Raw genomic sequence first — 27,312 nt, forward strand, 5'->3', positions numbered from 1 at the left:
ATGGCAAATATCAATATTGAAGACCTTCGCCACCAAATAAAGAAGAAAACAAAAAGTGATCTAACAAAAGATGGTTTAACATATTTCAAAGTACTCTAGATCTGATAAGCATGTGAAAGAACTAACCTGTCAAAGGAAGGCATTTTCCCACGATATTTTATCATTGAGTCCTTGATGTACTGTATCTAAAAAGTAATTCCAAAAAAACTCTTATTTCTATATTTGTCAGTGTCTCCTTGAGGTACTGCAATCTTCTCTAAAATGGGCCACTTCATTCCCTCCTCTGATGACCATTCTCTACGCAGTGGTCAACTAAGGGAGCTTGGAGACGCCAATTATTGATTGATGAGTTGTGTTCACCGAACCGTACCCTGAACTGTCTTTGTCTCTCCCACATATCCTAGATGGCAAGGGCACATAATGCAATATATGACATTGGAACTTTGACAGTTAACCACGGTCCTTAAATATATCATTTTCTTGTTGTACTGAAAAGTATCAGATACCATGGCTTGGGAACTGGCATGGCAGACTCCACATCGATGATTGCCCAAAACGGGATTAGTTCCTGTAATGCTTTTCTTTTTGAATACGTTGTCTCTTAAACCTCGCTTGCACCAATTTTATCTCGCAAATTTTTTTTTTTTTTTTTTTTTTAAAAAGCGAACATGGGTCTTTGGAGAGCGGCATAATCTTCATTGGTGTTCAAAATATTCCAATAAGTATTGATGATTCCTTGTATCTTTTAATTGATATTGTAGTGTCTGAACCACATCAAAAAAAAAAACATTCTAGGATGGTGTGTGTCAAAGAGGGTATCACGATCATATTTAGCCCTTTTGTATGCATCCCGAATTACCCTGTACGGGTAACCTCTCTGGAGAAAATTCTCCTTCATTGTCTTAGCATTCGTGTCATTCATTTGTTACTGCAGTTCCACCGAATCCTGAGGAACTGACTAAACGGGATGCTCTGCCGTCAACTAGGATGGTAGCTGTCGATCTTATTTCTCCACCATATACCATCCAGAGTCCAACTATCAGTCTGTTTTCACGCTTGTGGGTTTGGAAGTAAAATGAAAGCTACTGTTCGGTAATTGAATTGAGCATGACAAGCACATCGATTAAGTAATTGAAATATAGTTAGTCAAGTGCTGTTTAACAAAATGACATTAGGTTTGGAAAATGCATATTTAGGGGTTATTTTCTATAACCCTTTAAACACTGTTGTGGTTTGGTAAGTTTTGAAGCATACTCCGTAGAAATAGTTTTAAGTGAGATTGAAAATTTGCAGTTAAAGACCGGTATTCTGCTTCTAATTTTTGCCTACCTGATGACCATAAGCCTGAGGGCTGTGCAGCATGTTGGCATGCTGTTTTCAAAAGAGGCACAAAACGTTTTGAACTCGCCACCCTCTGACATGGATGATTTTGCAGGATAAATAACCAATCCAGACAAATTGGGTGGGATTCTCCTACAGTAGTCCCTGCACAGATGTGTATATACAGTTGGTTTATGCTTCAAAAGAAACTAGCTGCTCACCTTCAACAAATACTTTTCAGCTTGAAAGTTTTTTTAGACTGATATGTGACCCTCGGTTGGACCTGGTGAAGAATAGTCGGTGTGCAGAAAAATACAAAGAAGCCTCAGTACATGCACCAATTATGGCAAAAATAATTTGAGGGGCGCACTACATACAGTGTACTGTGATGCTGTGAGTTTAAGCTCGATTTTTAGTGAGTCATAATGGTTATACCCATAGACGACTACCAAAATAAATCCACCTAAGTGTTTCAAGATCCAGCAGAAAATTGAGGTATAAACCTCCAATCTTTATAGGTAAGTAACTAAATTCAATATTCTTTAGTTTCCAGTATCTATAGACAAGACCTTGTGGAGTTATTTCCATTAACTGCAGTTCATATTTGCTAATTGAATTTGTCATATCTTAATGTTGTGGTTGAAACGTGTTGTAAAAGAGCAATGTCCTTTGAGCTAGAACTAATAGCATTGTGTAGTTAAAATCCACCATTCACTGTGTGAATGCCTAGGCTTCTATATTTGAAATACTTTATCAGCTTTCAAGGTTTGTGAATGTTTAAAACAGTGTGATTCCATTCCACAGGCAGGATTGAAAGGTTTAGAAACATTTTGAGACGTTAGCAAATTTGGCAGATCGTGATATATTGAGTGCAATAACCAATTTTGTTCTGCATATTCGTCCTCCCCTCCCCCAGTCAAACGTGGTTCATTAGGTACATTGCCATAGTCCTATTGGTGATCCGAAAGTTTCCAAATAACTTTAATAACTATTACAAGCTAATACAATTATTAGTTTACATCGAGGCATAATTGTGTATTTTAATGGTCTCTTCTAATATGGCATGTCAAGGCCCAAACCTAGCAGGCTCCCGTTTTCCTCTCTGTAATGTCTCTCCAGCCCCGGGGGAGTCTTCCCTTACAAATAGTTGTGTAATTCTCTGGTAGTATGTGGACGCAATTTGATCATTTCTGAGCTAGGGGTGCCTCCATGGCTATGGTGTCTCTTGAGTGTCCATGTCTCGTTCTGCTAAATAAGCCCTGAAAGGGGGACGGGGGGAGCGGCTCTATGTGATTTGGTAGTGAGGTATTCAGGAGCATCAATGTTTTGATCAGGAGCATCAATGTGTAGGTTCTGATTTGACCATTGCAGAATTGTGAAGCCTCGCAGCCAGTCAGCTGCTTTGAGAGTGCTACAGCTTCCCTAGTACATTGCAACCCTACGCTTGGCCATGAGAAGTGCCATTGGTGTGAAACATCTGGTTCCTTTGGGAATGTCCTTGAAAGAACCTAGTAGTGTTATGAGTGAGTGGGGTGATCTGTAGTCTGCCATTTGGGCCAACATAGTTAAAATATCTTCCCAATAAACCTGGACAGAAAGGCACTCCCACGCCAAGTGTGAGGAAGCCTGCAATGCTCCACGGCATGCACAGCTATGGGAGCGGGAAGGATCTATATTGTGCTGGCGAGCTGGTGTATTGTATGCTCTGTCTAAGTATTTGAAATATAAGTTTGTTGATAAATTAAGGAGAATCGTCCCATTTGGGTACAACAGCATCGCCACTGCACGTCGAAATAGGGTACACCAAAATCCTCATCCAATACCAGTCAGGCTGGCACTGCTCTGATTGCTCGGTGGCTGACATATAGCCATGATAAGTGCATCTGATAGAACAAAATGGTTATCAGCTGTGCCCGCAGGGCAAAGTCAATTAGTTCAGGCAGGTAGTCTAGGATCTTTACTCCAACCATGTTGTGGAGTCTCTGTGAATTGTTGTGCAAAACTGCCTATTCACATATGTGAGCAAGTTCCAATAAAGCGATCTTCTGTAGGATTGTCTGTACCAGTCGTTCATTGATAAGTGGCAGCAAGGAGTTATTGAAAAGAGGAATCGCTGGGGAGTGTAAAAAGAGGGCTCCCATTCTGCGCCATTGTTTACACCTTGCCAAGAACATTGCAGCAACTGTTTTTCACCTTTGTGGCATCAGCAATCCCAGGGGGAGTGTTGACGCCAAAGGTAAAAGATCAATGTCCTTTGAGCTAGAATTGATAGCATTGTGTAGTTAAAATCAACCAATCCCTATGTGAATGCCTAGGCTTCTGTTTTTGAAGGCTGTTCTTGTTCAGGTATTATTTAGGGGAGGCACACCTCATACCAGTGTTTTGCAAGGTGACACTGTGCCACATAATAGTACAGTTCCAAATCAGGAACTTCAAAACACCCACGCTTGTAGGGGAGAGTCATTGTGTTCAAACTTATCTGAGCATTACCACTGGCCCATATATCTTTGATCAGTAGGGATTTAAGTGTATGGAAAGTTCTTTTTAAGAGGATGGGTATAGTTTGGAATAAATACAGAAATGTAGGCAATACCAACACTTTTGGCCAACGATAAAGGAAGTCTAATGCTGGTGTTTATTTGGTGTTGTATAGTGTCAATGAGTGGGCCATAGTTTAAGTGGATAGTTGACTCCCCTCTCTGTGGATTACAGTTCACAATTATAGGTTCCTGGAACAAAAGGAGAGATGAAAGTGCCTTTGCTTGAAGTGTTGGGCTAGGGGATCAGTGGCTAAGATGAATCGTAGAGAGGGCATTCCTGCCCATTGTTCCTGTTTATTTGGAATGGCTTGGATAAGAGACCGTTCCGTGTGACTTTGGTAGTGGGGTTGGCATAAAGCAGTTGGATGTGAGCCTAAAATCCTCTAGGAATACCATAATTGAGCATTTCCATGAGAAAAGGCTACTTCAAGGAGTCAAACGCCTTTTTGGCATCTAATACTGATCCTGCCCCGAGCTCTGGTTTTAGTTTGTAAAACAGTAAATATTAAATGGAGGTTGATGAAGGTGGACCCGTGAGGGACAGTTTGCTTGCACCAGGGAGACTGTTTTGTCTAGTAACGGGGTCAGTCTGCTTGCAGTCACCTTGGCAAGGATGTTAATATCACAGTTAAATATAGTGATCTGTAAGAGGCACAACAAGTAATCTGTTCTGGGCTTGGCATACCAAAATCAACACTTCGAGTTCTCCCACCAACACTACAAGATCAGTGAATGCCTCTGCGTACACCTTCAATTTGGAGCCAGTGTGTGTTTTTGGGCTTTATAAAAGGTGAGTGTCAATCCATCTGAACGTGGTGCTTTGCTTCCTGCCAGGGTGTCCCTATCTCTTCCACTGATATTGGGTTGCTTAAACTGTTGCAAGCTGCTATTAAGCGAGTTCATGGGCACTTCATCTAGGTAGATGGAAGTGTGCATCTCCGTGACACAGGTCCCTAATAGATGCATATATTAAGTCTCAAACTCAGCCAAAATATCTTCATTGTCTAACAGATTGGGATAGTATGTATTTATGTTCTCTTCCTTGTTGCTTATCATGAGATAGGAGCCAAGAAAGTGTCTTGCTGGACTTCTCCCTGTCACTGTATTGACAGGTTAGTGCAGTTTTGCCCATGTAGTGCATTTCCTGATCCTCTGGGTCTTGAAATTCCTGAAGTAGCTGATGTTGTGACCATGGGTAAAAGATCCCTAAGCTTCAGTTCCAGCTGTGTGCCTTGTCTCTGTAGATCAGAAAATCCCTGCATGTTTTGCTATTGCAAAGCCCTCGGATTTTAAAAAAAAACAAAAAAAAAAAAAAACTGAAAGGCCCCCCTATAGCGTGGCCTGTGTATTCGAAAGTTCACGTGCAACCGATTAGAAAACCCTCATGAGCATCTGCTATATGTGGAGAAAAACCTTTAGGGGACCCATTTCTGAGTGAAGTCCTGTGTATTTCCTGGGTAAATGAGTTTCCTGTAGAAGTGCAACCTCAGTTGAGTGTCCAAGTATACAAGTATTTCACCCCTTGCAGTGATCATTCGGTCCCTGGATATTCCAGGATATTAGTGAAATGTTTTTGGTAGAGGGTTCCATTGCATTGTATAGTGGCTGTAAAGTGTAATATAGACACTAGATATAGATTGATAATTTTGTAACCTATAATCAGATCAAGTAGGATGCAAAAACACAGAAGTACACTAACTCAATCAACACATGTTATATATATATATATATATATATATATATATATATATATATATATACTCTCTATCTCTCCCCCCCCCCCCCCAACCCCCCCCTTCAAGGATATACACAGGTTGTCTCTGTCCCCTGGCGTCCGTGATACCAACACAGGTAGTGACAGCAAAAGGCCTCAACTGGAGGGAGCCCCTCAGGCTGTCTAGCTGGGTAGGGAGCCCGCCTTGGGGACCGCAGTGTATTTATAGGGCCAAATGGCCCCTCTGGGTTGTGCACTGTCTTGTTAGAGTGTAGGTGGAGGGACCCTGTCCATCACAACAGGCAGATAAGAGGCGACCTCACGCTCACCAGCGCCCCTATTGTGGCCAGCCTCAGGGATCACATGTCACCCCCCCCCCCCGCCTCTTGGCTGCAACTAGCTGCATCTCCCTGTGCAACTCAGCGGGTCCCCATGCAACTCTGAAGGACCTCTGTTCTCTGCCTCCATCAGTGCATCTATAGCCCGGCCATGGCGGGGGCAGATGACCGCTGATGGTGTAATATGGCATCAGACCTTTGTGCTAAGCCTCCATTGTGGCTGCCTGCGTGGCCATGCCCCTTCCTGCATTTACCACTATTAATGTTCATTACTTGTAAACTAGAAATTTGGTGTTTTGTTTATTTAACTTTAGGGATGTTCTTGCTGACTAGGTCTGCTTAAGGGGGACCTATATCCTGACGAGTCTAGACTTGGTAAGCATTGCAAAAGTTGCTATATTGCTTCTCAATAGAGGCATATAATAGCAAAAAAACAATAGTCGCACAGCAGAGCTTACGACGGTGTGCTTTAGTTCGGATCCATGTGGCATAATCTACTATATTTCCTAAGAATTTGTCAATGTTTTTCTTGATGTCTTGAGGTCCGATCGAAATAAACGTGTACATCGTGCAGCGCCTCTGTGCATGAGTCCCTTTTCAAATACAAGAGTTGTCCTCTCAAATTATATAAACATTTTTCCCTCTAGTTTTCTCAGATCAATATAATTTGGTTTGCTTTAAATATTTTTACACTTGCTTATGAATATCTATTTGTACTGATTGTAGTTGTGGTTTGTCTTCTAGGTCCGAGAGATGTTGAAGATGAGGGACTCAAACGGAGCTCGCATGTTAACATTAATAACCGAGCAGTTCATGGCTGACCCGAGGCTTTCTCTTTGGAGGCAACAGGGTACTGCAATGACTGACAAGTACCGGCAGCTGTGGGATGAACTAGGTAAACTAAACTTTGACACTACATTAAAATGGAAGTGCTTTTCTAAAGAATAGGTGTCCCTTCTGCAGTGGGTTGTTTGTAGTTATCTTCAGATATTTGGCTTTTGATCATGTTGTGAAGTTCTTCATAGTTCTAAGATGGTTCTGGTATCCAGGAACTTAAAAAAAAAATCGCTGGTCAGCACTGCTGTGATTACTTTGGCTTTTGTCACAGTAGTTGTAGATGTTGTGTGGGATGAAGGATGCTCCCTTCTCACTACTTTGCATGGTTTCCCTAGCCTAGTTGTAGCATCAGCGTCCATTAGTTGAAAATATTCTGCGCTTGGATTTAGGTGCTAACGTCTACACGTTGCTCATGGACACTGATGCCAGCCCTATTCTGTACTGCTGAGAGAGTGCTACGGTGTCTCAGTGCGGCGTACTCCGCCAACACTACTATTTCAAGACTGCCTAGATTTAATTTCCCGAACTCCTTTTCAGTATCAACTTTTAGGAGAAAAATGAGTGATCAGACTGATTAAAACGAGACTGAATTCCTGCCTCCTCACATTGCAGCTCAAAACGAGTCAATCCGATGGGTATTTAAGTGACTTGTAGAATTAATGGTGTAAGATAGCGCTGATTAAGTTTTTGTGGGTGCATGAGTGTTCGTCCGGTGCCCATAGATATTAGAAAATAGCTTAGACTCGTGGATTTGCTGGAAGGAGTGAACACCGAATGGGCAAACTAAGTAACTGAAGAAAATGGGTGTGAAAAATAGAGCCAGGGTTGGCACAAACTGAACAATCAGTCTGTGTCGATGAAAGGTTCAGCTACATAGTGTTTATAATATATAACTCTCATAGAAACCTGTAATCTGGTCTTCTACAGGTAGAATACATAGCAGCTAGACTTGCGAAGCAAGCACAGCAGTATGGAAAGCTGGACTATGGCAGGCGTGTTTGATTAAAGCACCTGCGTTTTTTGAAATTTTGGAAAACTGCATTAATTTTTCTAAAATAAGATTAGAAGAAGCCAAATTCCTTTTCGTGCTTCTCTGGACCAGTTTTTTTGTAGTTCGCCTGTAATTAATCTTTTAATGTTCTTCAACAGTTATTCAAATTACAGAGCCTTACTACATGATGCTGGTTGGCAGAATTGAAGCAACGTTTTGCCGTTATCACTCTCAGTGTCTTGGCTTTTTTGAATCGCTGGTAACAAAATCCAGGCTCCTTAACTAGGTTTATTTTTGAGAACTGGTAGCACGGCTGGGCAGCTGCTTGGCCCCTACACGGGGAAAGAGCGACTATCTGGAGTCCTGTAGAAGGTATAGCCTCAGATTGAGGATTTCATTAGTGACACAGGCTTTCTGAAGCCTGTAATACATTTTCATGCGTAAAAGGCAATCTAACTGTGCAAGTCTTCAATTGTGGACCATTGTAAAATTCTCTTTCGTAGGAATACAGCAAGCAAATTCCATAAGCAATTTTGGGTGTTTATTCTTAAATTTTGCCTCTAGAAAAGCATTCACACGTTTGTCGCAGATGGCAACACGAGTGCTCATTTTCGAGTGGATTATGCTCCTGAGACTGGTACAAAAATAGAAGCCATTTACTATATTTATTGTTGGCTAGACATAGTGGGTGCTGAGTTACCTATTTAGGGTGAGACGTTTTCAATTTCAGTCCTTTGGCACCCTATGTATTGATCCTTTCATGGCAAAGCAAGCATCTTTTCTTCCCGTGCAGCAGGTTCACACACTACAGAAAACAAAGTGACATTGATGGATGAAAACTGCAGGTGTACTTGGTTCTAAGATCTATTGCATTTAAGAAACTGGGAATTTCTGGTACTTGCAAATAAGGGTGCAGCTCCGGATAACAAACCGTGAATCTCACTATGGAAGACTCACACTTGAGCTTAGTTTTACAGTGTGTTATGTTCTGTTCCTTTGTAGCACAAAACAGCCATTTGCCTGCGTATTTAAGTAGTTATCTTCTGGCCAACAACCAGAAATCTGCTGGAAATACACCTTGCCAAGATGGTGACGAATGTGGTGAGAGTATCTTATGCTCGCTTTCAGTGACAGCCGGGCTGGAGTTTAAATGTCAACAGTTTTCACGAATATACCAGATAAGCATCATTGTTTTGGGTTGTGTATGTTTTATACAACCAAGACTCTTGAGTCATCCTCCATTAAGACTGTAGTTTTTCTCTTTAAACTTTTATTTAAAAAAATATATATAATGGTAGGTAATTATTTCTCTACTGGAGGGTCTGAATGAGGATTTATTTTTTTAAATTTGTCTCTTCAGTATTTGCAATTGTTTTCAATCTTTTTGAGACCATCCCTAAATGGACTGGAGTTTAGGAAATATGTTTTTGTATTGCACATTCTGCCTCATGAGTGGCCTTCTGGTCTCTCAGCAAACTCATTACCTTTGCCCAGCTTATCCTCTCAATGAGATCTGTATTTTCACTCCACTGGGTACTTGTGTGCCTTATAATGTAGAGGCACTTGGTTCTTCTAAAGACTTCTAACCGTAGCCCCCTCCCCCTCACCTTGTAAATATATATAAAGTGCGAGACAGGATCTGAAAGATTTTCATAGCAACTTTCTTGCATGTTGGTAGCTGGCATCATGCCGCTCTGTCCATCCCGCTCCATATGTTTTGCTGGAAAACCTCAATGGACCACCTTTGTGAGCTGATGTAATTTCTTTACCTTCTCCTTTTGAAGCGGATCCAAGAATTGCCCCTTGAGTCCATCAGACCTGACCGTTATTTCTCTTAAACTACCAGTGTGCAAGGGCCATTTCCCCTTCTAAAACTACAGGATTTAAACCATGCAAGGACTGCTACAAGCAGAGGTTGGTGGCTGCTCCATGCAATGTCTCTTTGCTGTCTGAGCTCCAAGCACTATTTGAGGTCATGTGACTATTGTGCCCAGGTCAACGTCCACTGCTGACTGTGAAGCAAAGCTGTACGCCTTGAAACATCAGCAGAAGTCAAGGCCACGTCCTGGTTGAGAGTGCAGATGCACTCCCGTAGCTGATCTCTCGTAGTCATTTGCACAATTGAGTTCCTTGTGCAATTTCAAGAAGAGTAGAAAACACAAATTTAAACGTAGCTCTCCCATGACTTGCCACTCTGAATTACGCAAAGCCCCATTATCCACGAGTCCGAAACCTTTGTTCCTGACCACGGATAAGCATCCCACCCTATTTTCCTGGCCTGTGGCAAATCCACAATAACTCTAAATTTCAAGAAACTGTGGACTGAATCTTTGGTACCCAGTCAGACCCCAGTGAGCCCCACAAATTCGAGGTGGCCTTCAGTTGGTCCTCTGGTGGCAGGTCTGCCCTGACAGTGCCACGCCCCCTGGTGTCGATCTTTGCTCCTCTCCAATGATTTTACTGCTCCACCGAAGCCCATGTCAGACGCACAGCTGATTCTTTACGGCGATCTCACCGCCCTCCACCAACTCAACATCACATCTATACCAATTCTGACCCTGAGTTATTCCCTCAACACCAGCATGAATTCAGGGGCAAGTGTTTAGGAGAGCTGCCGAAGTCTTGGACATCAAACTACTGACCACTTACGTAAAAACTAACGTTTAGACAGAATTTCATCATTACTGGACATCTTACCCAGAAGCCACTATTTTCGTTCAGTGAGGCCTTTACGGGGCATCTGGGCAAAACCAGAATCTTGTCCTCCAGTCAGCAGATTACAGTGCAGCATGGAACAGCTTCAGAGGACCTGGTCTTCCTTCTCCCTCATCAATCATCAGAAAGTCTGCTGGTATTGGCGTTCAGCAGCCTTTTGAACTGTTTTCTGAGCACCCAACCAGTCAAATCGCATGGAGGCATTCGCCAAATGGAAGTTCTCCTCGACCAGTCTTACCATCAGATCAGCTGCCTCCTGTGGAGATACTCATGCAGGATGGATTATAGTGCAGTTATCTTGCCCACAGTCCCAGACAATGTAGGGTGAAAACATCAATGCCTTATACAGGATGAAAAGAATGCACCACTACTCCATTTGATCGGGCAGGGACATAAGACTGCCTGTGTAGAGCAGTGGACACAAACATGGTGTTTAGGCACTACACTTGGATTGATTCCACAGGATTTTCCAGTGACCTTTGTCAGTCACTGATGGACAAGCACTTCGATGGGGCTGGTGTTTTCAGAGACCAGGCATATTCAATCCTAGAGCTTTTTTAAAACGGTAATGCAACGGCACGCTCACTTGGGCTTGTTGCACTGGTGCACCAGTTCCCCAGCAGCTTCACCTGTTTTGAGGCTTTGGTAGGAGATATCAACAGAGGCAGTGCCAGAAAGTGCCTCAAGAGTAACCAGCCTCATAGTTCATTTGAGGTAACTGCAGGGAATCAGGCTGCGATCATCTTGGCCACCATGGACAATGACAAACCAAACCCCAGACACCACCCACCCACCACCCCAAAGCAGCTGCAAGAAAATTGCTTTCTCTCTCACTCTGCACGATTGCTTGGTGGGAAGTCACATCACCTTTCACCTCCTTGGCTGGAGTAGAATCGCATCTGACCAATGCGTGCTTCACTGTGTGCAACACTGTTACTCCCTACCTTTGTGACATTCTTTGGATGTGCCACTCACACCACCTCTCAGGGAACCACTTAACCATTCTACAAGGAAAAGTTCAGGCTCTCTTTGCCGAGGGAGCTGTAAAAAGGGGGTGTTGGAAATGGAGATCAGGACTGGCTGTTGTTCCAGTCCTTTCCTGGTGCCAAAAAAGGACAGTTTGTCCATATCCTAGATATTCACCCTCTGGACATTTTCCTTTCAAAGGACCAAGTTGTCTGCCCTGGAACCAGGCCTCTGGATGGTAGCATTGGATTTGCAGGGCTCCTATTTCCACATTCCCATCCTGCATTCCCACAGGCATTATCTGCAGTTTCAGGTAGGCCATGGGCACTTTCAGTTATCTGTACTCTCCTTTTGGCCTTACTTGTGTCCAATGTTCACAAAGGTGATAGTGGTGGTCGCAGCCTACCTGCAGAGATTGGGAATACCTATCTTCCCAAACCTCAACAATTAGTTGCTGAAGGCTGGCTCCTCTCAAACAGTTGTAGGCCACCTCCAGATGACTTGTTGACATCATTGGGCTTTTACATAAATGTGCCAAAATCACACCTGACTCCTTCACAATGGCTCCTGTTCATCACAGCCATCGTGGATATGGTGCTTTTCCGAGCCCTCCCTCTGGCTTAACAAGTCAGGATATTCAGGCTATGATTCAAATGTTTGAACCTTTGACCTGGGTCTCCATGAGGGTGGCTTTGAGGGTTGTTCGCCTGTGGGCTTCCTGCAACCTGCTTGTGGACCGTGCCAGATGGCACTTGCTTGCTCTGCAGTGTGATTGGAAGTTTAAGTGGGCTCAGCACCAAGAGGACCTTTTGGATTCCATCCCAGTTCAGAGGAGAGTGTGAAAGACCTGCAGTGTTGGTTGCTTGGCTGCAGTTGGAACTGCAGCAGATCCCTCTCCCTACCCCACCCAGAAGTAAGTTGTGACAGATGCATCTTTGCTGGGCGAGGTGGAAGTCAGAATTCTGGTGTCCCTAGGAGTCGCATCTCCTTATCAACTTGTGGATTTGTGGGTGATTTGCTTGGCATTGAAGGCATTCCTTCAGACCATCAGGGGTAATGGGTACAGGTTGTCAAACAGCATGACCAACGTGGTACTGCAACAAACCAGGTGGTGTGGGGTCCATTGGGTCTGTGCCAGGTGTCTGTAAAACTGTGGCTGAACACTTAGAACATCTGAGAAACCAAAGCCAATAAGGACAAACCCAGCTGACATTTCCTAACGGATTATGAATGGCAGTTAAACTCAGAAGTGTCAAGTGTCTTCCAACAGTGGGGGAGTGTAGGAGGGAAACCTTGATTCAACCTATTAGCCACTGCAGAGAACTTGCAGTGGTTAAGCATTTGCACACTGGAGCTCCCAAGGTTGTTCTCCCTCAGATGCCTTCCCCGTGGACTGGGGCTCAAGTCTCCTGTACCCCTTTCTGTCCCTACCTCTCCTGCCCAGAGTATTGCAAAAGGTCATGAGTAATGCAGCCTTTACTTTGAATGGCACACTTTTAAATTTTGAAAACAAACTTTAAAAAATACTCTTCGTTTGACTCCTGTTTTCATTTTGCTTTGTTTATGCAGTGCTGCAGACTGACTAATTGCCAAACACCACTGCATCCTGTAGACCTGCTTAATACCCTTAATGATCCTCTTTCACCTGTTAAAAAAACTAAAATAAAGGTCACTTAAAGGAAGCAGGAGTAGCATACCCCTAAAGACCATGTTCTTTATAATGTGGATCATATAAGGTCTATCAAGCAGCAGATGTGATCTGTAGCCACACCTACACATCTGCCAAACAGTTCTCTTGTAATCTGTTAACTAGAGGATAGCAGTGATTTATGTGCTGGGTTATAATATCCGTACTGGACCTCAGTTCTGTACATGACATTTTCAGATTTACATTCAGTCATCTTTTAAGGGACTGCTCTCATGCAGACTTATCTAAAAACATATACTGCTGAGGAGGGGGTGGTACTTGTCTTTTTTGGGGGGGGAGTGAGTACATGCCCTCTCGGAGACCACAACAGATAACCTACGCACCCCAACAGAGGAAGTCTTGGAAAGGACCCATTGTCAAGTAGCAGATTCGTTGAGGCACACAGGTACCAGTTCAGATATATGCAGCTGTGATACTGTAAAAAGTAGACTATGGCCTGATAGGGTTTACCTAAGGGACATGCTTTTTCCCCCCCCTTAGGAAAAGCTCTTAAACTCTGCGTGTGTGGAAATAGGAAGAAACAACCAGTCACTCACCAATCCCTTAAGTCCTGTCTAGCTGCAGCCATGGATGGTAGTTTCAGGTGTCTAGGAATAGACACTAATATCCAAAACAATGACCTGCGTCCTAACAAGCTTCTAAGTTCCACTAAAACATTTGGTAACTCTGACATCTGATACTTAGTAGCAGACCATCGCTTTAGTGCATAACTATTCCGCTGCTGTCCTAAGAAGAAAGCATTAGAAAACTTGATTGGGCTCAGCTCCTGAGTTCTGAACCAATTCTTTTACTGTTGGTGGACCTCAACAGTGGACTTATTTGACACGCGTGAAAATGCAACGTGTCAAAACTTCATCTCCGTACCCACACTTGCGGTCCCTGGGTAATGCTGTATGGATCACCGGCCTGGAATATTTACTTTCTCTTCCCCCTCTACTACGAGTCCATATATGGTGGGACAAAAGCCCCAGGAGTCAATAACACTAATAACTTCACTTTTATGTCGATCTGCCAACTGGGGTACTCTGTTTAGAGATATTCCTTTAGCCACATAAAAGCTACCTCCCCTTTCAGGCTTGCTTACTATATTTTTGTTACTGCATCCCAACCTCAAGTTGCTCAATCTTGTCGTTTGGCCCCTGAAATGCTAGAATTGTGGTATTTGCAGTTACTAGAAATGTGTGCAAGTCCTTAAAGAAGCTATAAAAATTGACATACAAGCTCAATATCCGCCCAATTCACAACATCTAGTCCTTAGCAGCAGTTGTCTGACACTTTGTCTGTTATTTAAGTCTTCAAAGTCCTGGCTAGCTTACACACACACTTGGGCCTAAATTACGGGGGGCTCTTCCCTGCTATGTGCCATGGTACACCTTTAACAGACTGTGCAGGACACAAACTGAGCCAGTTCACTCTAGCATAGTGAACGTGCTGTCCCTAGTACAGCTCAAATACTCACCGAACCCCAGAGTAGTTAGTGCCTTAGTGAAAGGTGGACGGGTTTAAAGCCGCAGGTCCTTTTAGTGGACAGCAACATGATCTGCATTTCAAAGGAGGTCAAATTCCTCGGTAGTGACTGCTCCCAACTGTAGGTGTCCATGGGACCTCCCTTTTCTATTCAAAGGTGCAAAAGGAATGATCCCTTGAGATGGCTCCAATGTCCTCTGTATTACAGAACAGGCTGTGCAAGCCTCTGCGGCCTTTTCTACCAAAGTATCCCAAAGGGTGCAAAAAGTGGGCACATTCCTGTTGCTTTCTAGCTCCAGGCATTACATAGCTGAACACCTGCAGAACAGTAAGTCATTCCTTAAAATTCCTGTTACAGCCTTCATGGAATGTCTTAAAAATGTAAGCCCTCCTGTTAGAAAATTGGGTTTCTGGTTGGCAAAGGTATGCACCCTGTCCAAGCAGGATCCGTAATCCTGGTTGAGGGTAAGTCACAAACACACCCTAAATTAACCTGTGCTCGCCCCTAGTAGCTTGGCACAGAGCAGTCCGGCTTAACTTAAGAGGCAATGTATTAAGTGTTTGTACAACACTTCGAACAGTAAAACAGTGACCACACCAAGATACCACACCTGGTTTGAAAAATAGAGCTCAATTTAATACATGAAACAAAACTACAACAAATAATCTATTGAATAGAACTTGAAATATGAATTGTTAAAAAATAAGCTGTGAAATAGAGCTTAAGATACAGGAATCGCCAACCAGGTCTATCTGGTTTCACCAGACCAGAACAAAGTATAGGGTTCAGGCTGACCATGATGGAACGTAGGCTGGCTACAGCGATCAGATGAGGCCTGATGAACAAAAACACTTTAATCCTTGTTTTGACATCGAAGAAGCGGATAGCGGACCGAAGAGATGCATCGGTGTCAATACCCACAGTGGAGGCGATGCATTAATTCTTTCCACACAGTAAGGAAGATGTATCTATTTTCTCCATGCACCAGCAGCTATGAGTGTGGTCCAAAGGCGATGCGCTGAGGTCAGTCCGTGCTGGAGAGGCCATGCGTCTACTTCAATCCAGCAATTGGCTTGATGTGCAGTTTCCAATCTTCTCAACAGGGTGATGCACTGATTCCAGTCTGTGCACCAGAGTCAGTGACTTGACTGGAGCAGTACTATATACCCTCTTGATTGGCACCAATTGGTGTGGCAAGACTCAGTTGGCAGAGTCCAGGTCTTGTAGCAGATGAGTTGGAACTATTTTGTGTCCCTGAGACCTCAGAAACCATGAAGCAAGCCCATAGGGTTTTGGGTTCAAGTAATGTGGGTCATGCCCTTCTCACCTAGGCAAGCAGGGCAGCAAAGCAGGATCCCAGCAGAGTAGTAGTCCAGCAAAGTGGCAGTCCTTGTACCGGCACAGCAGTCCTTCTTTGCAGAGTACCCAGAGGCCCAGAAGTGGACTGAGTTGGTGGTGTCAGTGGTCCAGTACTTATACCCAGTTGGGCCTTTGAAGTGGGGGAGACTTCAAAGAGAAGCCTTTGAAGTGCATGGAGTCCCTGGCCTGACTCCATACTCACTATAGGGCAGTATGAGGCCCTTTGTCTGGGTACAGGACACATCTCATTCAGGTGTCTGCTCATTCCGCGCATCCTACCCAGGTCAGCCCATCAGGTTGTGGATGGCCCATCATTCACACCTAAGCTCCATTTCTGCGTGGCTGTCTGGGTGGAATGCACAAGCCCAGCTGTCACCCACCCCAGACATGTATAGCTAAAGTAAGAAAATGCAGTTCTGAAAATGCCACTTTTGAAACGGGGCAATTTAAAATCGGACTGCACCATAAGTTCTGATTTTAAAATGTGGTTCTAGAGACAGCAACCTTGGGGGAATCCCATCTCTTCCCAATTGAAAATTACACTTACTAAATGTAATAAGGCAATCCCATTGTTTCTGGATGGGACGGCTAGGCCTTGCAGTAGTGAAAATAGGATTTAAGTCTTTCACTCCTACAACATGTAAAACCCCCAAAAAATGAATGTCCTACTTTTTAAATACACTGCACCGTGCCCTGGGGGATAACCAGGGCCTACCCTACAGGTGGCTTATGTGTGTTAAAAAGAGGTTCTGGCATGGTGAGGGGGTTACCTCGCCTGGGTGACATAGCAGTTTAAAACTGCACAGACAGGCTTTGTAGTGACGGTCCTAAGACTTGAAGGGATAGACGGCACAATCAGTGCTGTAGACCCACAAGTAGCATTTAATTTAGAGGCTCAGGTACTGCACTTTACTGGGGAATATACCAATTGTGGGTAAGCCAATGTTTTCATGGTTTAAGCACAGAGCATATACACTTTGGGCACTTTACCACTGCTAACCAGTGCTAGAGTCCTAAGGCCAACAACAGATCTCTTGTTTTGCTGAATGTTTTCTGTGCCTTTTCACAGAACACCGCGTCAGTGGCCATGCTCTTGAGTGTGCAGCATGTGATTTCCAACAGCACAAACATTACTTACCTGTTACTTACTTTGCTTGCAGCTTGTTCTACTGAGCGGAATTCGGCCTTTCGGTACCAAGCACTGACGAGCGTAAAGGTGTTCTAAAAGGAATGTGTGACTGAGCCTCTGGAGTGCATCTGTATAGTATTCATAACATTTTCTTGTCCTATTGAGGATAGGCTGCCTGCACCATGGGTTAATTTCCTGTTCATAATCATGAAAAATGTGCAGTTGGAAAAAGCAAGTGATAGGTCTAATGCTTAAGTTATCAACACGGGATATTCTGGGCTACATTCTAATCCATCACTTTATTGCCCATTATACCACTCTAGCAGCGGATTGTCAAATCGAGTTGGTTCCTACTACTGAATGAACAGTCCAGTCTGAACTGCCAGGTCTTTTCCAGGTCAGCAATCCAGTAGTTCCAGACCATATCTGTCATGTTTAAGCCCAGTGGCTCAGTGCACATGGGGGGAGTGGTTTGTCATATCGAGGCTTATCCACCCCAAATGGGGCATCAATTGGAGAAATAAAAGTGATGGGAAAGAAAATTATTAATTGTAATGTGGGTCGAGCATTTACCAGTGACTGAGATTAATTTAACCATGCTGAACCAGATTTGGCGGCTTTGTGAAGTTTCCACGCCAGTGCGTTAATATTTGTACTAGATTAAGTTGTGAGCAGCATACGTTTTGGAGGAAAGAAAGTGGCCAACTTGCATTTCTGGTGCAGCACTTAGAAAAGATTGCTTCCTAATTTATAGGAATTTGTTTTAGCCATGTTTCCTCTCCCGAATATCCCAGAGGCATTATTTGTCGTGATCCCTCCGCTCCACACTTTGTTGGGAAGTGAAGGCTGCTTATTAATATTTTTCTCCTTTTCCATGGTCAACTTCGTGCAGCTCCGGTTAGTTTTTAACGGTGCAGAGTGCTGCATTGGGTCGGAACAACACACGGGGCCCACAGGTGGACCTCTGTAGTTAGCTACGTTTTAATTTGCTAGTTTAAGTGTTAATACGCTTTTAGCAGAAGGCTGATGTGTGGAATTCTTCTTGAAAGCATTCAATTGCTCTTCGTGATTCATTCCTCTTTCATCTCGAAGGCTCTAAGTTTCAATTGACTTTTTATTGAATATTGAGGGCCTGAAATAGTTTGGGCGGAGTTACAGATACTGTTTTGTATTGATTGTGACATGCTAAGAGTGGTAATTTTTAGGTTGAGCATAGCAGCGCGCAAGTGCTGTTTTTCCGACATGTAATCTATTCTGTGGGCTTTAACCATGCCCATCACTTAATTAATCCCTGGGTCTGCCTTTCAAAAATCTCTTGATGTTGTTGGTAAATGCTTTTCTTTGCCTTTCCTTGAGGCAGTTTTGTTTAACGCCTTGGAGGCTGACCCTGTTAAATGGATTATTGTATGATTCGCAAGATACCTTAGTGTGGCATACTTTTTATTGTGCTTTGCGCTGGATGTCCATATGTAGTTTCTTCTTCTTCCTTGGTTTCAGGCGTCCTGCTGTTTCTTTGCGATGTGTGCAGGGCCTTCTTTATTTATTTTTTTGCAGTTGTATGTAGCGCAAACTCGACACAAAGGTATTATATGCTTTACATGAGCACCAGTTACATTACACAAGAACACATTTATTTTGGTAGCAAGAGGAGATAGAGAACCTACGGAGGGTGGCCACCCAAGCACATAGGTTAGTTCTAGGCAAGAAGATGATGAAAGGGATTGTCTCCAAAATGGTGGAAAAGGAGTCGTGACTCCAGACTCAAGCACTTCACAGCCTCAAGCTTGATAGCACAAAACATCTAGCCTTTGGATGTAAATTGGACCTCTTCAAATAGAGTTCAGGTAGTGCAAATTCGACACAAAGGTATTATGGGGGTTATTCTAACTTTGGAGGAGTGTTAATCCGTCCCAAAAGTGACGGTAAAGTGACGGATATACCACCAGCCGTATTACGAGTTCCATAGGATATAATGGACTCGTAATACGGCTGGTGGTAAATCCGTCACTTTTCCGTCACTTTTGGGACGGATTAACACCTCCTCCAAAGTTAGAATAACCCCCTCTATGTTTTACATACATAAGCACTGGTTACGTTACATAAGAACACATTGCTTTTTGGTCGCAAGGGAAGATTAAATGATTTGCCCAGAATCACTGGATGTTGATCCATTGCGAAAGATTCCGACCGTATTCCCCAGCTCCAACTTCTGCAGCTCTGGCCCGTACGCCACATCCTCTCCCTTAGGGTTCTTTATCTGGTATGTGAAGGGGCAGTCTCAGATTTTTTTTTTTACATTTATTTATATATATATATATATATATATATATATATATATATGTTCGATGGCATGTGTAGCTGCAGATACACATGCTGTGCACATCCCGCCATCTGGTGTTGGGCTCGGAGTGTTACAAGTTGTTTTTCTTCGAAGAAGTCTTTTCGAGTCACGAGACCGAGGGACTCCTCCCATTTCAACTCCATTGCGCATGGGCGTCAACTCCATCTTAGATTGTTTTTTTTCCACCATCGGGTTCGGACGTGTTCCTTTTCGCTCCGTGTTTCGGGTTGGAAAGTTAGTTAGAATCTCGGAAAAAACGTCGGTATTGTTTGCGTTCGGTATCGGGTTAGTTACAACAGATCGACACCGAATTTTGAAGAGCTCCGGTGGCCCTTCGGGGTTTTTTCGATTCCCCCGTCGGGGCCTGGTCGGCCCGGCCACGTGTGACTTCAAGGCTGATGGAACGGACCCCATTCCGCTTCTGTCCAAAATGCCATAACAAATATCTGTATACGGATCAGCATCTGGTCTGTAACTTGTGCTTGTCCCCAGAGCACAAGGAAGATACTTGTGAGGCCTGTCGAGCGTTTCGGTCCAGAAAGAAGTTAAGAGACCGAAGAGCCAGAAGACTGCAGATGGCGTCGACGCCGACCGGACAAGAGCGTTTCGAGGAGGAAGAGGAAGCTTTCTCTATCCACGAGTCGGACTCGGAAGAGCTAGAGACCGAAGAAATGCCGAAAACCGTGAGTAAGACGTCGAAACATAAGACTCACGAGAAGTCAACAAAAGCCCAGGGGACGCCACCGCCAACAGGACATGGCTTAACCCAAAAAATAGGTGACCAAGCCAAGGCACCGAAAAAGGGCACGCTGGTGTCGAAGTCATCCTACTCCGGTCGAGATACCGCCACACAGCAATCTCGGACCCGAGACATCGGCTCAGAGAAATTTCGGCACCGTGACAGCGGCACCGAACAAATTCGGCACCGAGACACCACCACGCCGAAAATTACAAAGGTTTCTTCGGAGCCTAAAAAGACGTCCGGAAAAGTTTCGGTTCCGAAACATCCAGCCTCGGAGCCGAAAACAGGTTCCTATACAGAGGAACAAGGATTGTCCTCCCAAATGCAAAAACATAGATTTGGAGAGGAACTTCAAGCTGTAGAGCCAGACTATACTCAAAGGAGGCTCCACATTCATCAAGACACAGGGAAGATAACCACTCTTCCCCCAATTAAAATAAAAAGAAAACTTGCCTTTCAAGAAAAGGACAAGGAGCCACAGGCAAAGGTGGCAAAGAAAACAACTCCACCACCATCAGTGCACACATCACCAGTAGCAACTCCTCCACTGATTCACTCCCCGACTCATACTGCCATGAGTCAAGATGATCCCGATGCATGGGACCTTTACGATGCTCCAGTATCGGACAACAGCCCAGACTCGTACCCTGCCAGGCCGTCCCCTCCTAAGGACAGTACATCTTACACACAGGTGATCGCAAGGGCAGCTGCTTTCCATAACGTCACCTTGCATTCCGAACCAATTGAGGATGACTTTTAGTTTAACACGCTATTCTCCACTCATAGCCAATACCAAAGACTACCTATGCTCCCAGGAATGCTAGAACATTCAAAACAAATCTTTCAGGATCCTGTTAAAGGCCGAGCCATAACTCCAAGGGTGGAGAAAAAGTACAAGCCACCGCCAACAGATCCTGTTTATATTACAACGCAGTTAACACCAGACTCAGTAGTTGTCGGGGCAGCTCGTAAGAGAGCAAACTCTCATACCTCGGGGGACGCACCACCACCAGACAAAGAGTCGCAAATTTGATGCTGCGGGCAAAAGGGTTGCAGCACAAGCAGCAAACCAATGGCGCATTGCCAATTCACAAGCACTTTTGGCAAGATATGATAGAGCTCACTGGGATGAAATGCAACATTTGATAGAACACTTACCCAAGGAGTTCCAAAAAAAGAGCACAACAAGTGGTGGAAGAAGGACAAAGTATCTCTAATAATCAGATACGGTCTTCAATGGATGCAGCAGATACGGCTGCAAGGACAGTAAATACTGCAATAACAATAAGAAGGCACGCATGGCTGCGCACGTCCGGTTTCAAGCCGGAAATTCAACAAGCCGTGCTAAATATGCCATTTAATGAACAGGAGTTGTTTGGGCCTGAAGTCGACACTGCTATTGATAAACTCAAGAAAGACACTGATACAGCAAAAGCCATGGGCGCACTCTACTCCCCGCAAAGCAGAGGCACATTTCGCAAAACACCTTTTAGGGGAGGGTTTCGAGGACAACCTACAGAAACCACAACATCCCAAACAAGGCCCACTTACCAAAGCCAATATCAGCGGGGAAGTTTTCAGGGGCAATATAGAGGGGGACAATTCCAAAAAAATAGAGGAAAATTCCAAAGCCCCAAAAGTCCTCAAAATAAGCAGTGACTTACAAGTCACACATCCCCATCACATAACATCTGTGGGGGGAAGACTAAGCCAATTTTACAAACATTGGGAGGAGATAACAACAGATACTTGGGTACTAGCAATTATCCAGCATGGTTATTGCATAGAATTTCTCGAATTCCCTCCAACAGTCCCACCGAAAACACACAGTATGTCAAAACAACATATAAATCTTCTAGGATTAGAAGTTCAAGCATTGCTCCAAAAAGAGGCAATAGAATTAGTACCAAAACAAGAACTAAACACAGGAGTTTTCTCACTGTACTTTCTGATACCCAAAAAAGACAAAACTCTAAGACCTATACTAGATCTCAGAATATTAAATACATACATCAAATCAGACCACTTTCACATGGTTACATTACAAGAAGTAATCCCACTGCTCAAACAACAAGACTACATGACAACACTGGATCTAAAGGATGCATATTTCCATATAACCAATACATCCTTCACACAGAAAGTACCTAAGGTTTGTATTCCAAGGGATACATTACCAATTCAAAGTGTTGCCATTCGGAATAACAACTGCGCCAAGAGTTTTTACAAAATGTCTAGCAGTAGTAGCTGCACATATCAGAAGGCAGCAAATACATGTGTTCCCGTACCTAGACGATTGGTTAATCAAAACCAACACGCAAATAGTGTTCACAACACACAAATTATGTCATAGAAACCCTACACAAACTAGGTTTCTCAATTACTCAGTCACACCTTCTGCCGTGTCAAACACAGCAATACCTAGGAGCAACAATCAACACAGTAAAAGGAATTGCCACTCCAAGTCCACAAAGAGTCCAAACATTCCACAATGTAATACAAGCCATGTATCCAAACCAAAAGATACAGGTCAAATTAGTAATGAAACTCCTAGGCATGATGTCCTCCTGCATAGCCATTGTCCCAAACGCAAGGTTGCACATGCGGCCCTTACAACAGTGCCTAGCATCACAGTGGTCACAGGCACAGGGTCAACTTCTAGATCTGGTGTTGATAGGCCGCCAAACATACATCTCGCTTCAATGGTGGAACAGTATATATTTAAACCAAGGGCGGCCTTTTCAAGACCCAGTGCCACAATACGTAATAAAGACAGATGCATCCATGACAGGGTGGGGAGCACACCTCAATCAGCACAGCATCCAAGGACAATGGGACATTCAGCAAAGACAGTTTCATATAAACCACTTAGAACTGTTAGCGGTGTTTCTAGCGCTAAAAGCATTTCAACCCATAATAACCCACAAATACACTCTTGTCAAAAGAGACAACATGACAACAATGTATTACCTAAACAAACAGGGAGGAACACACTCGACACAGTTGTGTCTCCTAACACAAAAAATATGGCATTGGGCGATTCACAACCACATTCGCCTAATAGCACAATTTATTCCAGGGATTCAGAATCAGTTAGCAGACAATCTCTCTCGGGATCACCAACAGATCCACGAATGGGAAATTCACCCCCAAATACTGAACACTTACTTCAGAATGTGGGGAACGCCACAAATAGATCTATTTGCAACAAAAGAAAACTCAAAATGCCAAAACTTCGCATCCAGGTACCCACAACATCAGTCTCTGGGCAATGCACTATGGATGAACTGGTCAGGGATATTTGCGTACGCTTTTCCCCCTCTCCCACTTCTTCCATATCTAGTAAACAAGTTGAGTCAAAACAAACTCAAACTCATACTAATAGCACCAACATGGGCAAGGCAACCTTGGTACACAACACTACTAGACCTTTCAGTAGTACCTCATGTCAAACTGCCAAACAGACCAGATCTGTTAACATAACACAAACAACAAATCAGACCTCCAAATCCAGCATCGCTGAATCTAGCAATTTGGCTCCTGAAATCCTAGAATTCGGACACTTAGACCTCACACAGGAATGTATGGAGGTCATAAAACAAGCTAGAAAACCTACCACTAGACACTGCTATGCAAATAAGTGGAAAATATTTGTTTATTACTGCCATAATAATCAAATTCAACCTTTACACGCATCTGCAAAAGAGATAGTAGGATACTTACTACATTTGCAAAAATCTAAACTAGCTTTCTTTTCCATTAAAATACATCTTACGGCAATTTCAGCTTACCTGCAAATTATGCACTCAACTTCATTATTTAGGATACCAGTCATAAAAGCGTTTATGGAAGGCCTAAAGAGAATTATACCACCAAGAACACCACCAGTTCCTTCATGGAACCTCAACATTGTCTTAACACGACTCATGGGTCCACCTTTTGAGCCCATGCACTCTTGTGAAATGCAATACTTAACGTGGAAAGTTGCATTTTTAATTGCCGTCACATCTCTAAGAAGAGTGAGTGAAATTCAAGCATTTACCATTCAAGAACCATTTATTCAAATACACAAAAATAAAGTTGTTCTACGGACCAATCCTAAATTTTTACCAAAAGTAATCTCACCGTTCCACTTGAATCAAACGGTAGAGTTACCAGTGTTCTTCCCACAGCCAGATTCTGTAGCTGAAAGAGCACTACATACATTAGACATCAAAAGAGCACTAATGTACTACACTGACAGAAAAAAACTAATTCGAAAGACAAAACAACTATTTATCCCCTTTCAAAAACCTCATACAGGAAATCCAATTTCAAAACAAGGCATTGCTAGATGGATAGTTAAGTGCATTCAAACCTGCTATCTTAAAGCTAAAAGAGAACTGCCTATTACACCAATGGCACACTCAACCAGAAAGAAAGGTGCTACCATGGCCTTTCTAGGAAATATTCCAATGAACGAAATATGTAAGGCAGCAACATGGTCTACGCCTCATACATTTACCAAGCACTACTGTGTAGATGTGTTAACTGCGCAACAGTAGGTCAAGCTGTACTAAGAACATTATTTCAAACTACTTCAACTCCTACAGGCTGAACCACCGCTTTTGGGGAGATAACTGCTTACTAGTCTATGCACAGCATGTGTATCTGCAGCTGCACATGCCATCGAACGGAAAAAGTCACTTACCCAGTGTACATCTGTTCGTGGCATTAGTCGCTGCAGATTCACATGCGCCCACCCGCCTCCCCGGGAGCCTGTAGCCGTTTAGAAGTAGATCTTAAACATTTGTACATTTGTAAATATATTACTTTAAACTTCATTATGTAAATACGCATTCACTCCATTGCATGGGCAATATTACTAGCATACACAACTCCTACCTCACCCTCTGCGGGGAAAACAATCTAAGATGGAGTCGACGCCCATGCGCAATGGAGTCGAAATGGGAGGAGTCCCTCGGTCTCGTGACTCGAAAAGACTTCTTCGAAGAAAAACAACTTGTAACACTCCGAGCCCTACACCAGATGGCGGGATGTGCACAGCATGTGAATCTGCAGCGACTAATGCCACGAACAGATGTACACTGGGTAAGTGACATTTTCCATATATATGTTCGATGGCGTGTGTAGCTGCAGATACACATGCTGTGCATATCCCGCCATCTAGTGTTGGGCTCGGAGTGTTACAAGTTGTTGTTTTTCTTCGAAGAAGTCTTTTCGAGTCACGAGACCGAGGGACTCCTCCCTTTTCGGCTCCATTGCGCATGGGCGTCGACTCCATCTTAGATTGTTTTCTTTCCGCCATCGGGTTCGGACGTGTTCCTCTTCGCTCTGTGTTTCGGTTCGGAAAGTTAGTAAAATCTCGGAAAAATCGACGGTATTGTTGTCGTTCAGTATCGGGTTAGTTAGCGCAGATCGACACCGAATCAAGAGCAGCTCCGGTAGCCCTTCGGGGCTTCTATTCCCCGTCGGGGCCTGGTCGGCCCGACCGCGTGCGTTTTCAAGGCTAATGGAACGGACCCCATTCCGCTTCTGCCCCGAATGCCATAAGTATCCTTACACAGATCAACATCTGGTCTGTAATTTGTGTTTGTCCCCCGAACACAAAGAGGATACCTGCGAGGCCTGTCGGCCGTTTCGGTCGAAGAAAACGCTACGGGACCGGAGAGCAAGAAGGCTTCAAATGGAATCGGCACCGTCCGGACATGTCGAGGAAGAGGAGACTTTCTCCATTGCTGACTCGGACGAGCCCGAAACAGAACAGGCGCCGAAAACCGTGAGTAAACCAGCCCCAGCCAAAACCCACGCCAAAATCATGAAGGCCCAGGGAACGCCACCGCCGGCAGGCCATGGCTTAACCCGTAAAATCAGTGACCATCCATCAGCACCGAAAAAGGGCACACACGTGTTGAAGTCATCCGACTCCGGTCGAGATCCCGGCACAGAGCATAATCAACACCGAGAACCTGGCTCAGACCAGACTCGACACCGAGAGGCCGGCTCCGAAATAAGTCGGCACCGAGAGAGCGGCACACCGAAACTTAAAGTAGCTTCGGAGCCGAAAAAGACTGTAGAAAGAGTTTTGGTACCGAAACATCCAGCTTTGGAGCCGAAAACAAGCTCCTACTCCGAAGAACAAGGCCTTTCAGAACAACTACAAGTCCATAGATTTGGACAAGAGCTAGAAGCGGGGAGCCAGATTATACACAAAGAAGGCTCCATATTCAAAAGGAAACAGGGAAAATAAGAACTCTCCCTCCTATGAGGATGAAAAGGAAACTTGCTTTCCAAGACCAAGAAAAGCAACCACAAGCAAAAGTGGCAAAAGCAGTAACTCCACCTCACTCTTCGCCACAACCATCACCACACCACTCACCGCAACGGTCACCAATTGCAACCCCCCCTATGATGCAATCACCAACGCACACAGGGATCAGCCAGGATGACCCAGATGCATGGGATCTATATGATGCGCCAGTATCCGATAATAGTCCAGACTGCTACCCAGCAAGACCATCACCACCTGAGGACAGTACTGCCTACATGCAAGTGGTGTCCAGAGCAGCGGCTTTTCACAATGTGGCACTGCACGCAGAACCCATTGAGGATGACTTTTTATTTAATACGGTCATCGACACACAGTCAGTACCAAAGTCTCCCGATGTTACCAGGGATGTTGAAACATGTGAAACAAGTATTTCAAGAACCCGTCAAAGGCAGAGCCATCACACCTAGGGTGGAGAAAAAGTACAAGCCTCCCCCTACAGACCCTGTATACATCACACAACAACTGACACCTGACTCCGTAGTAGTAGGCGCAGCACGTAAAAGAGCTAATTCACACACCTCTGGAGATGCACCACCACCCGACAAAGAAAGTCGAAAGTTTGATGCAGCGGGGAAAAGAGTGGCAGCACAAGCAGCCAATCAATGGCGCATTGCCAATTCCCAGGCTTTGTTGTCAAGATATGACAGGGCTCATTGGGATGAAATGCAGCACTTTATAGAACATCTGCCCAAGGAGTTCCAAAAACGTGCACAACAAGTGGTGGAAGAGGGCCAAAGTATCTCGAACAACCAGATACGATCGGCAATGGATGCAGCGAACACAGCTGCAAGAACTGTGAATACAGCGGTGACT

The 27,312-nt window shown here is 44.1% G+C and overlaps 1 protein-coding gene across 2 annotated transcripts in view; it reads left to right on the forward strand.

Annotated features, from left to right (window-relative positions):
- The window catches only part of ZSWIM6 (zinc finger SWIM-type containing 6), a 368,676-nt gene that overhangs the window by 194,940 nt on the left and 146,424 nt on the right, over nucleotides 1–27,312 (forward strand). For both annotated transcript variants that reach the window (XM_069222559.1, XM_069222552.1), the window contains exon 4: nucleotides 6,657–6,807. In XM_069222559.1, coding sequence (XP_069078660.1) covers nucleotides 6,657–6,807 — 151 coding nt within the window. The remainder of the gene's footprint in view (nucleotides 1–6,656; nucleotides 6,808–27,312) is intronic.

Source organism: Pleurodeles waltl, chromosome 1_1, assembly GCF_031143425.1.
Source record: "Pleurodeles waltl isolate 20211129_DDA chromosome 1_1, aPleWal1.hap1.20221129, whole genome shotgun sequence".
NCBI classification, from domain to species: domain Eukaryota; kingdom Metazoa; phylum Chordata; class Amphibia; order Caudata; family Salamandridae; genus Pleurodeles; species Pleurodeles waltl.